This window comes from Myotis brandtii, unplaced genomic scaffold (assembly GCF_000412655.1).
Source record: "Myotis brandtii unplaced genomic scaffold, ASM41265v1 scaffold151, whole genome shotgun sequence".
NCBI lineage: Eukaryota > Metazoa > Chordata > Mammalia > Chiroptera > Vespertilionidae > Myotis > Myotis brandtii.
Window position 1 is genome coordinate 1,628,569 of NW_005355461.1, and position 20,089 is coordinate 1,648,657.

General features: G+C 37.3%; 1 protein-coding gene across 10 annotated transcripts in view; it reads left to right on the forward strand.

The window, feature by feature from the left end:
* The window catches only part of SENP6 (SUMO1/sentrin specific peptidase 6), a 111,768-nt gene that overhangs the window by 55,844 nt on the left and 35,835 nt on the right, over nucleotides 1-20,089 (forward strand). For 9 of the 10 annotated variants that reach the window (XM_014535792.1, XM_014535787.1, XM_014535789.1 and 6 more), the window contains 4 exons: nucleotides 7,737-7,807; nucleotides 9,194-9,336; nucleotides 12,121-12,412; nucleotides 17,682-17,911. In XM_014535792.1, the coding sequence (XP_014391278.1) occupies nucleotides 7,737-7,807; nucleotides 9,194-9,336; nucleotides 12,121-12,412; nucleotides 17,682-17,911 (736 nt within the window). The remainder of the gene's footprint in view (nucleotides 1-7,736; nucleotides 7,808-9,193; nucleotides 9,337-12,120; nucleotides 12,413-17,681; nucleotides 17,912-20,089) is intronic. The other variant, XM_014535794.1, reaches the window with a different exon arrangement.

Below are 20,089 nucleotides of genomic sequence, written 5' to 3' on the forward strand. Positions count from 1 at the left end.
CCCCCGGCTTTCCTGGCACTGTTGTCTAAGTCCATGGGATATGCACATATGCATATAAATTCTTTGATTAATCTCTTCCTGCTCCCCCCACTCCCACCCCCTTCTCCAATGAGATTAGATTATTCTCTTATTCACAATAGCCTTGGAGGGTTTATATTAATTTTTCCTCCCACTGTTTTGGCTTCTTAGACATATTTCTGTAGAGGAAAGTTAGCATATATTTCCATAGCTATGTGCCAGGCACTCTTCTGGGAGCAGACAAAAATTCCTACTAGCCTCTTAAGCTTATATCCTTCTTCTTTTTTAAAAATATTTTTATTGATTTCAGAGAGAGAAAGGGAGAGGGAAGGATAGAAACATCAATGATGAGAGAGAATTATTGATCTGCCTCCTGCATTCCCCCTACTGGGGATCAAGTCTGTAACCCAGGAATGTGCCCTAACTGGAATTGAACAGTGACCTCCTGGTTCATAGGTCGATGCTCAGCCACTGAGCCACGCTGACCAGGCTTACAGCTCACATTCTTGTTGGAATAATACTGAATAGGAGTCAGATGTAGAATTAAGTAACCTGCATTATCAATAGGTATATAACTTACTCTAAAATGGGTTTGGTAATATATACCCAATTTTAAAGGAGATTGTGAGAAACAAATCAGATAATTATTTAAAACTTATACACTGTAAAATTTGAAATTGCTTTAATAGTAATAGCTACTGAAATTCTTTCAGTCTTTTATATTAAGATTAATGCCAGAGACTAGATATGCAGCAGCAACTGTTTTTAAAATATTTGTAGGGAAAACACCTGAGTGATTTAATTCAGTCGCTTAGTTACTGTTAAGTTGAATTTTGCCCATTAATCCTTTGGGGCCTTATCTAAAATTATTTTGCATTTAGCTTTGTCAGAGATAAACAGAAGAACTTTTGCATCAGTAAATTTTACTTTGTAAATTTTTTCACATAAGCCTTTCCCCCACTTGTGAACGCTGAGCCACATTTTTTTCTGATCTTTGAGGAGCAATGTCCCTTAACACATGAGGAACTATAAATCTCTGAACTAAATTTTTTATTTATTAAAGAGAATGGTTTATTGAATAAACAAAAAGTTAGGTAGTTGTAGAAGGTAATGTTTTCCCCGGTTTTTTCATTTGTACTGTATACTGGGCACAATGAGGTGTGTTTTACGTGTAAAACCAGGCTGGAATAAATAATAAATAAATAACAAGATTAAGAGCTTACAAACCAAAAATTTGCTGCCAGCTTCTTTGCTGTGGGTGACTTTGACAACTTGGGTGACTCAAATTTCTTTCTGACTCATAGACCAATGGGTTGTGAATACTGTGGCTGTGGCAGTACCAGGAATTTAGAATATTTAATCTATTAGAACTCTTTTGGTTTTGTTTTTCCCCCCTCCGTAGATAAAAAGAATCGTTAACCCATTATTAAATTGAAACATATGGTGATTTTCAAATTTAAACATGGTAGTGAATTTTAAAATAACAATAAGGTCTAAAGTTGAAAACTACAGTAAGAATATATATGAAATACTAGAAATGCTTACTTAAGGGGTGTGTTTGAAAAAGCAAGCATTATAATTAGAGATTTTATAATTTTTAAAACAATTATTATTAGAATCATGATGCATTTCTTTCTTATCATTTTCCCTAATAACCTTTTAATATACATAACACATAATAATAAAATATAACTGTGTATTCTGAATTTTCACCTAACAATATGCCCTACCATTTTTTCCCTACCATTAAGTTGGCTTCTAAAAATGATTTTTAATGATTTCATAATAGTTTGTCCTGTAGATAAATAATCTATTTACCCTTTAGCCCATTTCTGGTTGTTTTTTACTGTTATATATGACACACTGATGAACAGCTTTGTATATAAATCTCTAAATGCATCTAGTAAGATACAGCTCTGGGAAAGGATCCTTGGGGCTAGATTACAAATGTTTTTAATGCTCTTGATAAGTACTGCTGAAATGTTTCGCAGAAAGGCGATACCAATATGTAATAGCATTATAAATTGCAGTCTCATGGTATTTGAGAATAAAATTATATTCAGATGATACTGTCTTTCTTGTAATTATAAGAGTCACCTTGCAAATTACCACTTGTTCCGATCGATGGCACATGCACTTTCTGAGCAGCACTTCAAAACATTCAAATAAGTGGAAAATTGGGTCTCTGAATGGTTTGCCTCAAAACAAGAAAAGTTCTATTGCAGTGGTTCCAAACCTTCCTAATGCCGCGACTCTTTAGTACAGTTCCTCATGTTGTGGTGACCCACAGCCATAAAATTATTTTCATTGCTACTTCAAACATTGTTAAGCAAATAGAAATATAAAAATTAACAACTAATAAAATGAAAGGAAACCGTGAAGTCTATTAGCTGTTATAATAATTATGACCAAACTGAATAAATTTAATAAAAAGACAAACTGATGGGGTTAAATCCAGCTATTTTATGTTGTTACAAGAATGAGACATAAAATAATAATTTGTAAGTAAAGGGGTTTTAAAGTCACAATTATGCAAACAAGAAGAGAGCAGGAGTAGAATTTTAATAACAATGAAATGGTATTAGGGTAAAGAAGCACATTTTATAATGGACAGTCTTTAAGAGTATAACAACTAAATGTTGTCATATAACATTTGAAATAAAATATGCAGGAAGTTTTTGGTTAGAGTACAACTTTGAGAGATTTTAATACATGTTTTTGAAAATTAGACTATAAGTTTAACATGAGTTTGGAATAAGGGATTTTAAATGAAAAATGAATGCATTGATTTATTTCATAGAAATTTATATCTTTTGAAATCAGAGCAATGAAAAGGTTGATAAAAATGAGTTATCATTAACACCAAGCTTAAAAAAAAAAGCACCAGATCATGGTTTCTAATACCACTCTAATAAAAGGAATGTGGAGAAATGGCTGATTGTAGCGATGGGTTAAGAAAAACACAGAATGATTGGAGCATCTTAAGTGTCAGAAACTAAGCAAGTATTAAAAAAACAAAACAAAAGGGTACTTGTTTCAACAGCATATATACTAAAATTAGAACAATACAAAGATTTCAATGGCCCCTCTACATGGATGACATGCAGATAGTTAAGCATTCCATATTTCTGTAAATTTTATGTTATTTATATTTTATCAGAATAAAAAAACAGCACAAAGGAATGAGTTTACATTAAAACAACACAGGAGCCAACTGGAAAACTCCCAAAGGCAGAAACTGAAACAATTGGATTATAAGCTAAAGTATAAAAAATATTTATGAGTGGTATAAACAATTGAATACATTTATTATTGAACTATCCTAGGATTTTACAAACCGCAATAAAACGAATTGGAGAAGTGGACAGCTGTTTATTACTAAATTCCAAGAAATAAGTGTAGATAACCCTCCCCCTCTTCAGAAGGTGGACCTTAACTATCCTAATTCCTTTGATGGGCTAGACTGACTGACTTGCTTCCAAATAGAGCATGGAAAGGGAAAAATAGTAACTTCAGAGTGGAGAAACCTGGCAAACAGTCCACTTTTGCCAAATGATCAAGGTTAGCATCAACAGTGATAAAAAATCACATTGATATCATGTACCACCTGATAGGTGATGAGAAGGGCACTTCACGTCTGTGATACTGTTACCCAAACTCACAGCCTCAGTCTAATCACAAGAAAAACAATCAGGAAGACCCAGGTTGAGGTGCATTCTACAAAATAATTGATCACTTCTTTTCCAGTGTCAGGGTGATGAGAAACAATATAAGACTGGGAAACAAAGAGGAGACTAAGGACACAGACTAAATGCAGTGTATCCTGGATTGGATTCTGGAATGAAAAACATATTAGTGAAATAGCTGATGAAACTGAATAAAATCTGGAGTTAATACTAGTGTGCCTGTATTGGTTTCTTTTTTTGACATGTATGATGGTAATGACGGCATTAACATTAGGAGAAACACAGTAATGGATATGAGAGAATTGTGAATTGTCTTTTAAACTTTTCTGCAAATCTGAAGTTATTCTAAAATTGTTTATTTTTTAAAACTTGTATTGCTGAGGCCTGTCTAACCTTTAATGAACAGGCATTCTGATATTAATGTAAACAATTTTGCAAACAAAAGCTCTTTCAGTTCATTTTATGTCGCTTGTAAAATGCTGCATCCATGAGGTAAGGTTTTCTCTAAAACTTCTACACAAAACACAAATCCTCAGAAGCTCCCCAAATCTCCTACCTTATATGGCATGACAGGGAAGCTTCTCTGCTTCTGCTTGGCTTGAGGTAAAAAAGAAACATCCACTGAGAAATTCAGTCCTAGACTTGAGTTTCAGATCAGTTTGGAGTTTGAAATTTTAGTATCTGTAGAGTGATGGAACCCTTAAACTAAGAAATTAACATAAAATTTGATCTTTTTTTTCACCTAGCAAATCGTTTTAAAGAACACAGATAGTTTGTGGCTAGAAAGTTTCATTCTTTTTTCAAGTTAATGCTTTTATCCTGAAATTTGTACATTTAAATCTAAGGCATGCTTTTATTTCTGTAATTTATTCATTATAATTTTTAAAACAACTTAATTTGCCCTGTTCATATACGGAAACAGCAAATATTGGATATAGAGTGGCCGTAATGTATGAAATGCCCCGCTACTGAGGATCGGCCCAAAACTTGGGCACATGCACTGACTGGGAATAGAACCAGTGACCTCTTGGTTCATGGGTTGATGCTCAACCACTGAGCCACATAGGCCAGGCATAATAGTTTATTAACATTAAATTACAATACATAATAAAGTATGGATATTAAATAAGATATTCAGTGTGTTCCTCATTAGCTATGCAGAGCTCAGGGCACTTGATCAAATTGCAAAGAGCACAGTATATTAATGCAGCGTTTTCATCAATCAGCTATGATTTCATCAATCCATACACATTTATTGTCTCAGTCACTACTGAATAAACCTGTGCTTATAACATTTCCCAGAATATCTATATTTTCAGATTTTTTGGCTGCTCAAACTTAAATTGTTGAGAATCCTTAGCATTTAAGAATATCTGTTGCCCTGACCTTTTTTGCTCAGTGGTTAGAATGTTGGCCCACAGACTGAAGGGTCTTGGGTTTAGATTCCTGGTCCAATGGCACATACCCTGGTTGCAGGTTTCCCAGCCCCAGTAGGGAGGCTGCAGGAGGTAACCAATCAGTGTGTCTCACATCAATGTTTCTCTCCCCTCCTCCTTCCCTTCCATTCAGTGGAAAAAATATCCTCGGGTGAGAATTAAAAAAAAGAAAAGAAAAAGAATATCTGTTCACTGTTTTAAAAAATATATATTATACAGAGTGTCCACAGTTTTAAATAATATATACTAATAGTGTTTGGAATATCGTCGTACTTCGCTTTTAAAATCATTGTTTCTGTTGCAATTTAAAATTGGTATTTTTGCCCAGCCAGTGTGGCTAAGTGGTTGAGTATCCCATGCACCAAGAAGTCACTGGTTTGATTCCTGATCAAGGCCCATGTGCAGATTACAGGCTCGATCTCCTGTAGAGGATGTGCAAGAAGGCAGCCAATCAAGGATTCTTATTGATGTTCTATCTCCTCCATTCCTCTCTAAAATTATATATATAATTTTTTTTTAAGTTGACAGGGTGGAAATTGCCCACTTGTACCAAATGCTGCTCAATAATGAAACAACCATTACTCATTAATATTAATGCAATTTAGCAGTATTCAGATTCTGGCATTGCTATTTAATAGTTGTGTGACCGTGGATGGGCAATTTAATTAACCTCACTGTGCTTCCGTTTCCTCACTTATAAAGTGCTAATAATATTATATGTTTTATAAGATTATTGTGAGGATTAAAACATTTAATAGATGGAAAGCACTTAGAACAGTACCTGGCACATGATAATCACTACTTGCTAACTGCTGTTACAAATATACTCCTACCATTACTCTTATTATTTTCTTCCTTATGTCATTTTCATATTTTGTTTTCAATATAGGTAGTTTGACTTTTACAATACAGTATTAAATCTTTACAGGAAACTTTCTTTAGGGTTTTGTCTAATTAATTTGGTATTGTTCACTAGTGTGAATGGATTTACAAATAATAGAATAACCTCTTATTTTTAATATCCTGATTAAATAAAATAGAAATAATTTTAGAAGCTTTTCTTTATGATATCAAAGTAGCTATTATAGCTCTCTAGTCAATTGCATTTTGCAAATCTTTAACGCTTTATTTATCCCATAATTAGCTATAGATTTTTTGCTTTGTATTTTAGGACCCTTATTTACTAAGGATTATTTTCAGAATCCTGAAAATCAATTGTATTTATTTTTATGTATTTGTATATATTTATATACAAATGTAATGTATTTTTAATATATTTTAAAAAGTATTAATTATATTCCCATAATGTAGTTATATTACAAGACTAAAATACTTGTATGATTGCTAGTTTTGTATATAACACTTTTTGTACTTATTTTGGGATTCTCCTCAGCCAATATCTTATTTGCCATGTATTCTTTTATTTATAATTAAAACAAGTGACAATGAAGTATTATGAGTTTTTTTGTAATGTGTTATTTATTTATTTTTTTGAATCCTTACCCGAGGATATTTTTTCATTGATTTTTAGAGAGAGGGAAAGAGACAAATATTGATGTGAGAGAAACACATTGATTGGTTGCCTCCTGTATGCGCCTGACTAGAGCCTGGGCCAGGGAGGAGCCTGCAATCAAGGTACATGCCCTTGACTGGAATCGAACCCAAGACCCTTTGGTCTGCAAGCTGACACTATCCACTGAGTCAAACCGGCTAGGGCATGTAATGTGGTTTTATTAACTGACTAGAAGCCTGGTGCACGAAATCGAAGCCTGGGGTCCCTCAGTCCAGTCTGCACCCTCTCCAATCTGGGACCCTTTGGGGGATGTCTGACTGCCTGTTTGGGCCTAACCCGGCAGTCAGACATCCCTCTCACAATCCGGGACCGCTGGCTCTTAACTGCTCACCTGCCTGTCTGCCTGATCATCCCTAACTGCCTCTGTGTGCCAGCCCGATCACCCCTTAACACCTCTGCCTGCCGGCCTGATCGCCCCTAACTGCCCTCCCCTTGCCAGCCTTGTCACCCCAAATGCCCCCCAGCTGGACTGGGTCACCCCCAACTTTCCTCCCCCTACCAGCCTGGTCACCCTCAATTGCCCCCCTCTGTTGGCCCGGTCACCCCTAACTGCCCACCCTCCCCACTGGCCTGGTCACCCCACACAGCCTGCTGTTCAGTCGTTTGGTCCCCCTCACTAACCCCCCTGCCGGCCTTGTCACCCCACGCAGCCTGCCAGCCTGCTGTTCGGTTGTTACTGTTACTGTGACAGTGTCCCAGACAATTTGCATATTCCACTATTATTAGTATAGATTATGAAGGAAATGCCAAAAGAAAAATTCTAATTTATGCATTTGGGGAACTACTTTGAAAGAACAGTAATTTGAATGCCTGCTATGGGGTTTGATAAATTAAACAAAAAGTCACTGACTTTAGGGATCTTATAATATATTATTAATATATTTCTGTGATACAGTTTTGTTATAGTATCAGTTTTATATGGCAAAGTAGCTATGCTTTTAAAGTATAAGTATTTCCTCATTTTTTTCATTTTGAAAAATATGTTTTTTGTTAGAATCAAACTATGTATATTCCCTTTTATAGGAAAGAATATCCACCTCATGTCCAAAAATTTGAAAATAATCCTGTAAGGTTAAGCTGGCCCCAAGGTGTTGGTAAGTGTGCAGTTTTACCTGTTACATCTGTAAAATGTTTTGAGTAGTTGTTTGAAAGGTAGAAGTAAAGATATGACCTTGGCTATAAAATATTCCCAGTTATAAATACGTAAAAAAACATTTTTTATAACTGACTTGAGAATTTACTTAATTTTGAATGAAATCACCAAGAATTGGTTGCACATTCAGGTGATTACAATTTGAAATCTTTATTATTTTTGGTTAAATTCAAGACTCAAATTCTTTTGGGTTATAGCATCAAAATTGTATTTTTTTTTAACTATCTATATAAAACCATAGTATGCAAATTGACCAAAAGGCGTAAAAACTGGCAGAACGACTGATTGCTATGATGCCTATTGACCACCAGAGGGCAGACCCTCAACACAGGAGCTGTCCCCCAGGCCCCAGTTGGGGGGTGGGGCTGGTGAGCAGGCAGTGCCAGGCCAGCCAAGGCGAGTGTGAGCAGGGACCTCGATCACCCCGCCGGTCACCCCACAGATTGGCCCTGATCGCTGGCCAGGCCTAGGGACCCTGCCCATGCACAAATTCTGTGCACCAGGCCTATAATTTTGTAATTTATCATGTAACTAGAGGCCTGGTGCACGAAATTTGTGCACGGCAGGGGGTGTCCCTCGGCCTGGCCTGCTCTCTCTCACAGTCCAGGACCCCTTGTTTCTTAACTGTCCACCTGCTCCCTGCTCCTTACCACTCGGCTCACTGCTTCTTAGCGCTGCCATGTGAACCCTGGCTGAGCTGCACTCCTGCGTTGAGTGTCTGCTTTCTGGTGGTCAGTACGCATCATAGCGACCGGTCATTCTGCCATAATGGTCACTTAGGCTTTTATTATATAGATATGCCTGCGGGATCTGGCCGAAATCGGCTCTCCAGCATTCTCCGAGTTGTCCTGGATTGGGAGAGGGTGCAGGCCAGGCCAAGGGTCCCCACCGGTGCATGGTCGGGGCTGAGGAGAGATGCAGGAGGTTGGCCAGCCGTGGAGGGGCCGCGGGAGGGCTCCAGGGCATGTCTGGCCCATCTCGCTCAGTCCCGATCAGCTGGACCGCGGCAGCAAGCTAACCTATCTGTCAAGAGTGTCTGTCCCCTGGTGGTCAGTGCACATCATAGCAAGCAGTTGAGTGGCCTTAGCATATCATTAGCATGTTATGCTTTGATTGAACGACTGACCAGTCGACCAGACACTTAATATATTAGGCTTTTATTATATAGGATTGTCTGACTTAAAGTTCTGATTATTCTTTATTATGTTGAAACATTATTTTAACTAAAACAATTTGATAATATAAGTTAGTATTTTTTCATAACAAGGATCATGAGGAATTTATAAAATTTCATTTTAGTACTTTTGTTTTTGTCTCCTTCCTTTAGATCATATAATGAAGAAGACAGAAGAATCTGAATCATACTTGGAGTCAGAAATCAAAAGGAAAGTATCACAGAAACGTCACAGTACATATCAATCTACTACTCCTGTGTCTCCTGCCTCAAAAAAATCTTTATCTGATTTAGAGGTGGGTAGAGAAATTATTCTTTGTTGTTAATGAGATGGTATTTTTATTAATACTATTTTTAGTATTTATTGAATTGTAGGTGAACTTTTCTCATACTACTAGAAGAGACACAGAAAAGTTACATCCGTGCCATCCTGCAACATACTCCAAATAACTGCTCTCAACTAGAATTTTTAAAAAATTGATTTGAGAAAGAGTAAAGAAGGGAGAGAGAGATTTGTTCTACTTATTTATGATTTCATTGATTGCTTCTTGGATATGCACTGACCAGAGATCAAACCCACAGCCTTGGTGTATTGGACAATGTTCTAACCAGCTGAGCTATACCCAGCATGAGCTTCAACCAGAATTTTTTTAAATGTATTTTTATTGATTTCTGAGAAGGGAAAGGGAGAGAGACATGGAAATATCAATGATGAGAGAGAATAATTGATGGGCTGCCTCCAGCATGCCCCCTACTGGGAACTGAGCCCACAACCTGGTATTGTGCCCTGACCAGGAATGGAACCTCCTGGTTCATAGGTAGATGCTTAACCACTGAACCACACCGGCCAGGCAGGAGTAATGTTTTTAGAGTGGTTAGATCTCCCTTCTCATATATGGATCTGGTAGCATCCAAGTATAATATATCTTGATAATGACCATCTCATTCTATCATTTCATTGTCACAACAAATATTTGTTCACTTAATTTCCTTTGGTATGAGGCTCAAAGTATTAAAATATTTTTCTTTTATACTGAGTATTGCTCTTACAAAAAAAGATCAAATGGATAGTTGCCAGAGTGTAGGGGTAAGGAGGGATGGGTGAAAAAAGTAAAGGGGAATGTAGTTGATAATATTGTGATAAGTTTGCATGGTGACAGATTACTACTAGAATTAGTGTGATGATCACATTGTAAGTATCAAATCACTATATTGTACACCTGAAACTAATACAATATTGTATATCAGTTATATTTAAATTTAAAATAACAATCCTATATAATAAAAGCCTAATATGCAAATTGTCCCCTTTGGTGATCGTTCGATCAGGAGTGCAGAACATGACAAGTGTTGGCAACATGGCGCTGGCAGTGGGCGCTGAGTTGCTGGGCACCCGCCAGGAGCTCGCCCCGCACCCATGCAGCCTCTTCTGGGTGAGCTGGGCTGAAGCCACTGGGACTGCAGGGGCCAGTTGGGCTCCTGGTGGGTTCACGCAGGAGCCGGTCTGTGAGGCCGGCCGGGAGAGAGCACGCTGCCCGCTTGGCTTCCGGGAGGACCACACTGCACCCCGGTCTGCAGCATCCAGCCATGCTCACTGCATCTCTGTGTGGAGACTCTGGAGCTGTGACGCATACAGGTGGAGGCCCAGGAGCCCAGGTGCTGCCCAGGGCCCAGAGGTCAGCAGAGACCTGCCCTTCTAAGACAGACGCTCGCGCTTTGATCGCCGGCCAGGTCTAGGGACTGCACCTTCGTGCACTGGGCCTTTAGTACAGTATAAATACATATAATATACAAAAAATAATTATTAATCTAAATTATATGTTGTTACAAAATTTGATAAGTAATTATTTGGCGTAAAGTTATTGGAAATGCATCTTTTAATTAGAGCCATTGACTTTTTCTCAATTACTTCATGTCTCCATGGATAAATATATGTTATATACTGAGACTTGATTCAACATCTATTCCTGTTTCCTTCTTACAGACGTAAATGCTGAGGTAATAAGTACATAAATAAGTTTCAGAAAAACAAGTACATGACTATGGAAAGAATTATATTATAGTAATATCACTCAATACCTTGAACTTCTAATTTATATGCCCCAAATCACATGATACTCTGTCAGAAAACATTTTTAATGATATCACAATTGTAACATAGATTAAGCCTTCGTTAAAATATTTTTGTAGCACTGACTTAGAAATCAATTGTCTTGCAAATTTTTGTTAAACAGTACTTATAACTTATTTTTTTTCAACATTTAAAGTTGTCCTTCGGTTTGATTTAATAGTTTTTATACCCCAGGAAATATACCATTTGTGATATTTTAAATGGAAGACAGGTTTAGCATTCTTTTTTTTTTTTTTTTAATGTTTTTATTGATTTCCTGCATACCCTCTACTAAGGATCAAACCCGCAACCCAGGCATGTGCCCTGAGTGGGAATTGATCCGTGACCACCTGGTTCATGGGTCGATGCTTAACCACTGAGCTACGCCGGCTGGGCTAGCATTCTTATTTTGAAGAGAAGAGCAGTTGTGGTAGGAGATTCCTTGACATAGCATAATCATGTCAGATTTTTGGAAAGGTTATATGTAGAAATTGTGAAACTAGATATTGATCCCCTTAACACATTAAGCAACAAGCCTGTTTTGTCTTTCTTTCCATTTAGCCCTCGATATCCAATTTCACCAATATGCTGGCAGCACCAGTGACTGACCGGTCCCGACAGAAAGTATAGTGTCAGTCACCGATGACTGACATGGAACTTAACGTGTTAAGATTATTTATGCCTTGTATGCTGGAGTGAAGGGCTCAAAAATTCCTTCGGCATTCTGCTGCTAAATTCTAACTAATATGACATATTCAGATTTTTGTGGTAGCCATGGTGATGATCATGGGAAGTGAGAGTTAATTTTGAAATGTTGTATATATTTGTTCCATGATGTTGAAATAAAATGCCAAAGTCTTTTATTTTTTTGGAACCTAAGTTTTCTGAACAGTATGAATATTGTCCAACATGTGTCAAGAAAAAGAAATTCAGACCAAATGTCAAAGTTTGTGATATTCTTTTTCCTAAGGATTTGCCCAGAAGTTGCAGACAAGCTATAACTTTGAATGAATCAACTGGTCCATTACTGAGAACATCAAATCATCAGAATTCTGGAGGACAGAAGTCACAAAACACAGCATTAACACCCAACAAGTTTTATGGCAACAGTGTGGGAAAGGTTCCAATTGATATTATTGTAAACTGTGATAGACAGAATTATTTACAGACTAATGGGAAAGTCGTTTTACCTAGGGCAAAAGGAGCCAAGACCACAAATCTAAAAGAAAGGAAAATAAGCCTGTCAGGCCTAAATGATCCAAGTAAGTGTTTTACTCCCTTTGGTATTGCTTATATCAGTCCAACATTGTAAAGTGAACATGAGTATATTTGAGAAGTATAGTTTTGTGTCAGTTATGTAATATTTTTTGGGTAGACCATTAAAATTGTACTCATAGTTAGCAAATAATAACTCTTCTGAACCTATACATCATAAACTAGAGTCCGGTGCACGGATTTGTGCACCGGTGGGGTCCCTTGGCCTGGCCTGCGGGTATCAGTGGACCTCCACGCCACCGCAGCCTGGCCTTATGTGCCAGCTTTGTCGGGCTCTAGTCTGCTGTCAGCATCAATCCCGCACAGTATGAAGTAGTGAACGAAGCGACAGGCAGCCATGGAGGACCCCGGCCTGGTCACCATGCTGCTCCCGCTCATCCTAGCCCCGCTATGCTTGCCGCCGTCGCTTGGGTATATAGGGGGAGTGTCCACGGGAGAGGCTTGTGCCACTGCAGCTGTGCTCACCAGCCGTATACCCAGCGTCTGGCACCCATTGGTCAGCTGAGCGGCACGCCCGCTGGGGGAGCGCACTGACCACCAGGGTGCAGCTCCTGCATTGAGCATTTGCCCCCTGGTGGTCAGTGCATGTCATAGCTACTGGCCGGTCGCCCGGTCACTTAAGCTTTTATATATATACTAGAGGCCCGTTGAACGAAGATTCGCGCAATAGGCCTTATTTCCCCTGGCTGCCGGCACCAGTTTTCCTTTGGCACCCGGGACCCAGGCCTTTGGTCCGGCCACAGCAGAGAAGCCAAGCAGCAAGCTCATTTGTGCCTGGCTTCTCTGCTGCGGCCACAGCGAGGCTTGGCTTCTCTACTCCGGCCGCAGCGAGGCTTGGCTTCTCTGCTCTTCAGTCGTCAGTCTTTGCTCCGTGCCTGCATATGCAAATAAACCGCCATCTTTGTTGGGTTAATTTGCATACTCATCCTGATTGACTGGTGGGTGTAGTGGAGTGACACCAATTTGCATGTTTCTCTTTTATTAGTGTAGACTAGAGACCCTGTGCACAAAATTTGTGCACTTTAGCTGGGGTCCCTCAGCCCAGCCTGTACCCTCTCACAGCCCAGGAGCCCTCGGGGGATGTCCAACTGCTGTGGAGGTGGCAGGAGAGGCTCCTGCCACTGCTACTGCACTCACCAGCTATTATCCCGGCTTCTGGCTGAGTAGCACTCCCCCTGTGGGAGCGCACTGACCACCAGGGGGCAGCTCCTGAGTTAAGCGGGATCAGGCTGAAAACAGCTCTCCGACATCCCCCAAGGGGTCTCAGATTGTGAGAGGGCGCATGCCAGGCCAAGGGACCCCACCTGTGCACAATCGGGGTGGGGAGGGACACGGAAGCTTGGCCAGCTGAGGAGGGATCGCGGGAGGGCTCCAGAGTGTGTCCGGCCCATCTCGCTCAGTCCCGATTGGCCGGACTCCAACAGCAAGCTAACCTACTGGTCGTAGTGTTTGCCTCCTGGTGGTCAGTACACATCATAGCAAGCGGTTGAGCCACTTAGCATATCATTAACATATTACACTTTGATTGGTTGAACAGATGACCAGACACTTAGCATATTAGGCTTTTATTATATAGGATGTGTGTGTGTGTATCCATACACACACACACACACACACACACACACACATATGTAATAAAAGCTCAGAACTTGGCCAGAGTTCTAGGTCAAATCCAGGTATTCCTAGCTTTCTAACTTCAGCCTAGTTAATTTAATCTCTCTGACCTGTAAATGGATACATTGCCTTGTTAATCTATACATATAAAACCCTAAGCGACCTAACGACCAGTGAACTGGACACTATGATGCGCACTGACCACCAGGGGCATATGCTCCCACAACCAGCCTCCCACAGCCAACCAGACCCAATTGGCCCCACCAACCTCTCATGGCCCCTCACCCTGGCCAGTCAGTCCTGATGGCCCCGAGCCCCAATCGGGGCAGGAGACAACCCCAATCGGCCCCAATAGCCGGCCAGGCTGTGGGACCCCACCCATGCACGAATTCGTGCACTGGGCCTCTACTACTAAATAAAATGACATATAAAGTACCTAGGATAGCCAAATAAAATATTTGACAGATAGAAAGGACTCAGTGAAAATTAGTTTCTTTACCACTTTTGTTTCTCTCCTAAATCTTTTTTTTCTTACTTCAGACACATGAGCATGTGTGTGTGTGTATATGGAATATAGTCCTGTTATATAATAAATAGCAAAAGATTGGAAACATTCAGACTGGTTGAAAAAACTATAGCATACCTAGTTGTAAAAGGGGAGAAATGACTTAGTATTTTATAAGTGATTTCAAAGTGATTAACCAAATGAATAAAGCAAAGTGAGTATCAATATATAGTATGCTACCCTTTATTTAGGAAGGATGGGAGAATGAATCTAGGTGTTTTGTTTGTTTGTTTGTTTTTAATGAAAAGGTATATCAGAAATTGAATTTAAAAGTGGTTGGAAGGGGAGGAAGCAGTATGGGAATCAGGGATAGATGCTAGATGTCTACATATGTACTTGTTTTATAGATTTGACTTTGGAGCCATGTAAACATTTCACATAATTATAAAAGAAAATTAAATTGCAAATATTTAAAATCAAAACCAAAATGAAATAAATGAATGTCATTATATATCTATTGGTCGCTTGAAAACACAGAAGAATTATTTCAGATGAATTTAAATTAAAATAATATTGTGGTTGTGCATCCTAATGTGAGATATTTTAAGGTCAAACAAAACTATAAGGAAATCCTAAACGCAGTCACAAATATTGTTACTAATATTGGTATTGGGATTTTTAAACACTTGATAAAGCAAATAAGCCATTGTATGATTGTCTTCAGAAAACAAGATTTTCAGTGTTAGAGGAAAAGGAATATAAAAATAAAATCAAAGAAATCAATATCTTGTAACTTCAAATTAGAATCAGAGATAAAGTGAACTTACTGCATATTTTTTCTTAAATAAGGAAATAATTATTTCCTAGCTTTACCCACAGAGAATGCCTAGAAATAGTAAGCAACTCTCATGTAGAAACAAACAACACTAGTTCCCATATTTGCATTTTTGAATATCATTTCCCACCAGAGCTCCTCAGAGAAATTGCCTACTCAAGATCTGGGACACGAATGTATTAATAAACCTAGATCATCTAGTGATATATGGAAGCTGTCAGAAACTACTATAGACACGTCAGAGGACACAAGAGCTAAAATGAAAGAGCTCCCATTGACTAATGAGGGGAATACTAAAAAACTTAATCTGTACCAGTACATTAGCTTATCTCTCAAGAATATATTTTTAAAAAGATACTGTATGATGGCTATGCAGCCTATATTCTATTATGATATTATGATAATGTTGATATTTGATTATTTTATGATACATTTTAGTGTTATGCCAGTGTAATATTAAATACTTTTAATATCATTTGAATCTTTTCTAATGTTAATATGTTTAATAATGGTAAGATATGAAGAAAACGCCCACTTATTAGGCAGTTACTATGTATTACAGAGCCAAACTTTAAATAGGAAATGACATTCTGAGGAAGTTTTCAAGATGAGGGGAACTGGAAATTAATAAGGCTAAGTTGATGTGTGAAAAAATACAAAATATTTTGTCTGCATCAACCATGTAGGCTGATAACATAAGGAAATACATTCATGTGGTTCTTAGGTTTATTAAACAGTTTACTTTTTAGAGTTTAACCACAACCATGAATTAATTTCATAAAATATAAATTTGTTCCCTTGTGCCAAAAAAAAGAAAAACTAAGTACTTTCCATGTAAGTATGTGAAAAACAAAGTGTTATATTTTAAGAGCGTTTAATATTAATAATAAAAGATATCATCACATGCTTATATTCCCTGCTTTGTGGTAAAGATTTATATGCTAATTTGTTTAATTTAGTTTTCACAATCAAATGAGGCAACCTAGGCTTAAGGAGATGGAGTAAATAATATATAGAAGTTTATGCATTTTTCAACAGATGGTCTTTGTATGCTTTTTCTGTGCCTGGCACTTTTTTAGACTTTTGGAGTATAGTTGTTGTAAATAAGCAAGTGCTCATGTACTTACTTTAGATTGCGTGGTTGAGCAAAAAGTGATTTTTAAGCTAATACTTGATGCCAAAAGTGCATCAAGTGCATCAAATACTGACAGGAACAAGCTTGTGGGTATTTGAGGAACAGAATAAATGGCTAGTTGGTCTGGAGAATAAAGGAAGAAAAGTGGAATAATATAAGAAAGTCTGAGAAGTAGTCAAGGGCCAGATTATGTACATTTATAAACCAGAGTAAGGAGTTAGGATTTGACACAAGTGCAGTGTGGGTGACTTTGAGGAATTATGATATAGGGATGGTTTTGATAAGATAGATAGATAGATAGATAGATAGATAGATAGATAGATAGATAGATAGATATGCCTAAGCAACCGAACTATCATATGACCAGTCGACTGGTCGCTATGTGTGCTCCCACATTGGGACCGCCACTCAGCTGACCAGCAGGCACCAGACGTAGGACTCACGGCTGGTCACCACAGCCCAGAGAGCGCTGCAGAATGGCAGCGAGCCTACCGAGCAGGAGCAGCAGGGCCAGAATGAGCAGGAGCGGTAGGCAGCTTAGAAGTGCTGGTTTAGGCCCAATCTCCGCATACCCCACTAGTGCATGAATCCATGCACCAAACCTCTAATTTAATAGTAAGTACAAGGTATAAGAGTAAATTACCTTCATAATGTCTTTTCTTGCTCATGCTCATTTATTCATCAAGATTAATTGAGCATTAGGCACTGGTCCAAGTTCTTCCAAGGACCAATTAGTGATTTCCTGTATGAGATAAAATTATGTGGTCACATAAAGTTTCACACATATTTAAAATTCATGCTATTTGTGGACAATTTGTATGCAGATTATCTTTATACTTTAGCTTTTGGGAACTTTGAAATGGACCTACTGATTAAAAATTTAAACATAGGTGTATGTTTCTTTGTGGGTGATGATGATGGACTATAGAATTAATTTCATACTTGTATATTATTTAAAAAAAGATGTCAGTTCCTATGCTTTATTTTTAAGTGTTTTATAAATTTAACTTTTCACCAGATAGAGTGGATTATATCTTCATTTGTTTTTATTAATCTCAGATCTGGAGGAGATCCAAAGCAGATTTGGTATATTCCCCATTTTGGTAATATATTTATATTTTTAACTGCCAGAAATGAAATACATGAAGTATTTAACATTTTTTATAGTCATTTTGTCCAGTGATGATGATGATGACAATGACAGGACTAACAGAAGAGAGAGCATATCTCCTCAACCTGCTGACTCAGCATGTTCTTCCCCAGCACCATCCACTGGAAAAGTAGAAGCAGCACTAAGTGAAAATACCGGTAGAGTAGAGCATGAACTAAGAAGCATTCCAGCAGATTCAGAATTAAATACAGTTCCGTTGCCAAGAAAAGCAAGAATGAAAGATCAGGTACTTTTTACATTTATTGATATTTATATCCAGATTATGTCTCACCTTTGGGATGGATGTATTTGTTCGGAGGGTAATTTGGCAGTGTTAATAGGAGAAAAAGATGAATTATTCATTAAGTGGGGCTTAAAAGGCCACCTGGAAGATTATTTGGAAGAACAACCCTTTAAATCACAGGTTAAAGTGTAAACAATTCAGCAAGAAGAGATGTTACAGCAGCAAGTAAGTATAAACAAGTTTTGTATAATTTGGGAACAGGGAGAAATCATTTTTAACTTGGTTGTATTCAACTACATTATTGTTCTACGCTTATAAAATTTTCAAAATGTTCAGATGGAAAAGATAAAAATTATGGCAAATAGACTCAGAGCAATATTTGTAATGCAGATGACATATGTTAATATCTGTAATAGACTAAGAACTCTTAAAGATTGAAGAAAAAAAGAAAGTGAAAAAAAAAGGAATAGACAAAGAAAATTCAGATAATAAGCTACCACATGAAAAGTACAAATTAGTAAGTTAAAAATGACTTCTCCCTGTTCCCAAATTATACAAGTATAAAATATACTTATTTATACTTACATGTTGCTGTAACACTAATTTCTTCTTGCTGAATAGATTACACTTTAAAATGCGATTTAATGGATTGTTCTTCCAAATAATCTTTCAAATGGCATTTTAAGCCCCACTTAATAATCATATTCTAGACAAACTTTCAAAATGAATACAAAATCAGTTAATATAAACTTCTGGCAAGAATCTGAGGAAAAGAGTACTTTTGTAATTTGCTGATGGAAAAGAAAGGTGTTAGGATCTTTGGGGAAAGCAGTGTAAAAAATATCTATTGAAAAATTTTAAATGTGTATGGAATGACCAAATAATTCATTCCCTAGACTCAATTTCAAAGGAATCTTCCTCTCCAGTACATAAGAATGTATGTATAAAAGTGATTCTTGGCATACAACTGCATACAAAATCATTGCCCATTAATATGGAAATGGATGAAGAATTTATGGTATATCCACATCATGGACTATTGTGCAGTCACTGACAAAAAAAATTAAAACTATATTAATGACTTAAAATTTCTACTTGGTACTGTTAAATGGGAATACCAGGATGCAGAAATATGTGCATATTTTCTTATTTTTGTAAATTACTTATAAAAAAAGATTTTTAAAAACCTGTAAAAAATTATATATGGGGCCCTGATTTGAAGTGTGCTCCTCCTGTACACCAAAAGTATTGCAGGTTCCATCCCCAGTTGGTCAGGGTGTTGGGGGGCGGTTCAGGTTTTGAACAGCTGATCAATGTTTCTCTCTGTCCCTTTCCACTCTCTCTCTCTAAAAATTTTTTTTTTAATCAAAATATATCCTTGGGTAAGGATGAAAAAAATTATACATGGGTTTATATATACATGTCATGGATTACAGGAATATAGATAAAAATATGGGAACATACATATTTGGTTGTTAAGGTGGAAACCATAAGGAATTAAAATAAAGAGCAATTATAAAGATAAAAGAAAAAATAAGGATTAATATTTTTTAATATAATCTTGAAGGATGCCTTTCCAAATGTGTCTGCACAAGCAATAATAGCAAATGAAGTGATGAATATATTTGAGTAAATGAAACATACAGAACAGTGTAGCAAAACATCATAAACATAATTTGATAGGTAAATGCAAAAGAAAAAATAAGGAACTGTGCGACAATGTGAGTTGGTCCTTTATATATTTTTAATTTCTTAAAAAAAATCAAGAAATAGAAACAAAGTATAGAAAAATGACTAATGGAAATGAATAGAGTTCAAACTAGTAGTAAAGTATTGAAAATGAAACTAAAACAATATATTTTGTTAACTGTCAGTGCTGAAACACTTTTCAAGTATAATAGTATCTCATTTTGGATAGTGTTTGGAGGAATGGAGTATTGAGTATGTAAATTGGTAACATAACTTCTGGAAGGCAATTTGGCAAAAATCATATATATCTGGATTTAGCTGTGAAAATACTTCTTGGAGAATGTGTCATGCAAAAAGTCCAGAAAGAACTCAGATGTCAGCATAGTAGAATTCAATTAAATAAATAATGGATTTCCATGTGATAGAATTTGTGGGTGAGCAGATTTCAGCTGGAACATTGAACAATTAGGGTTCCTCAGAGATCTTTTAGAG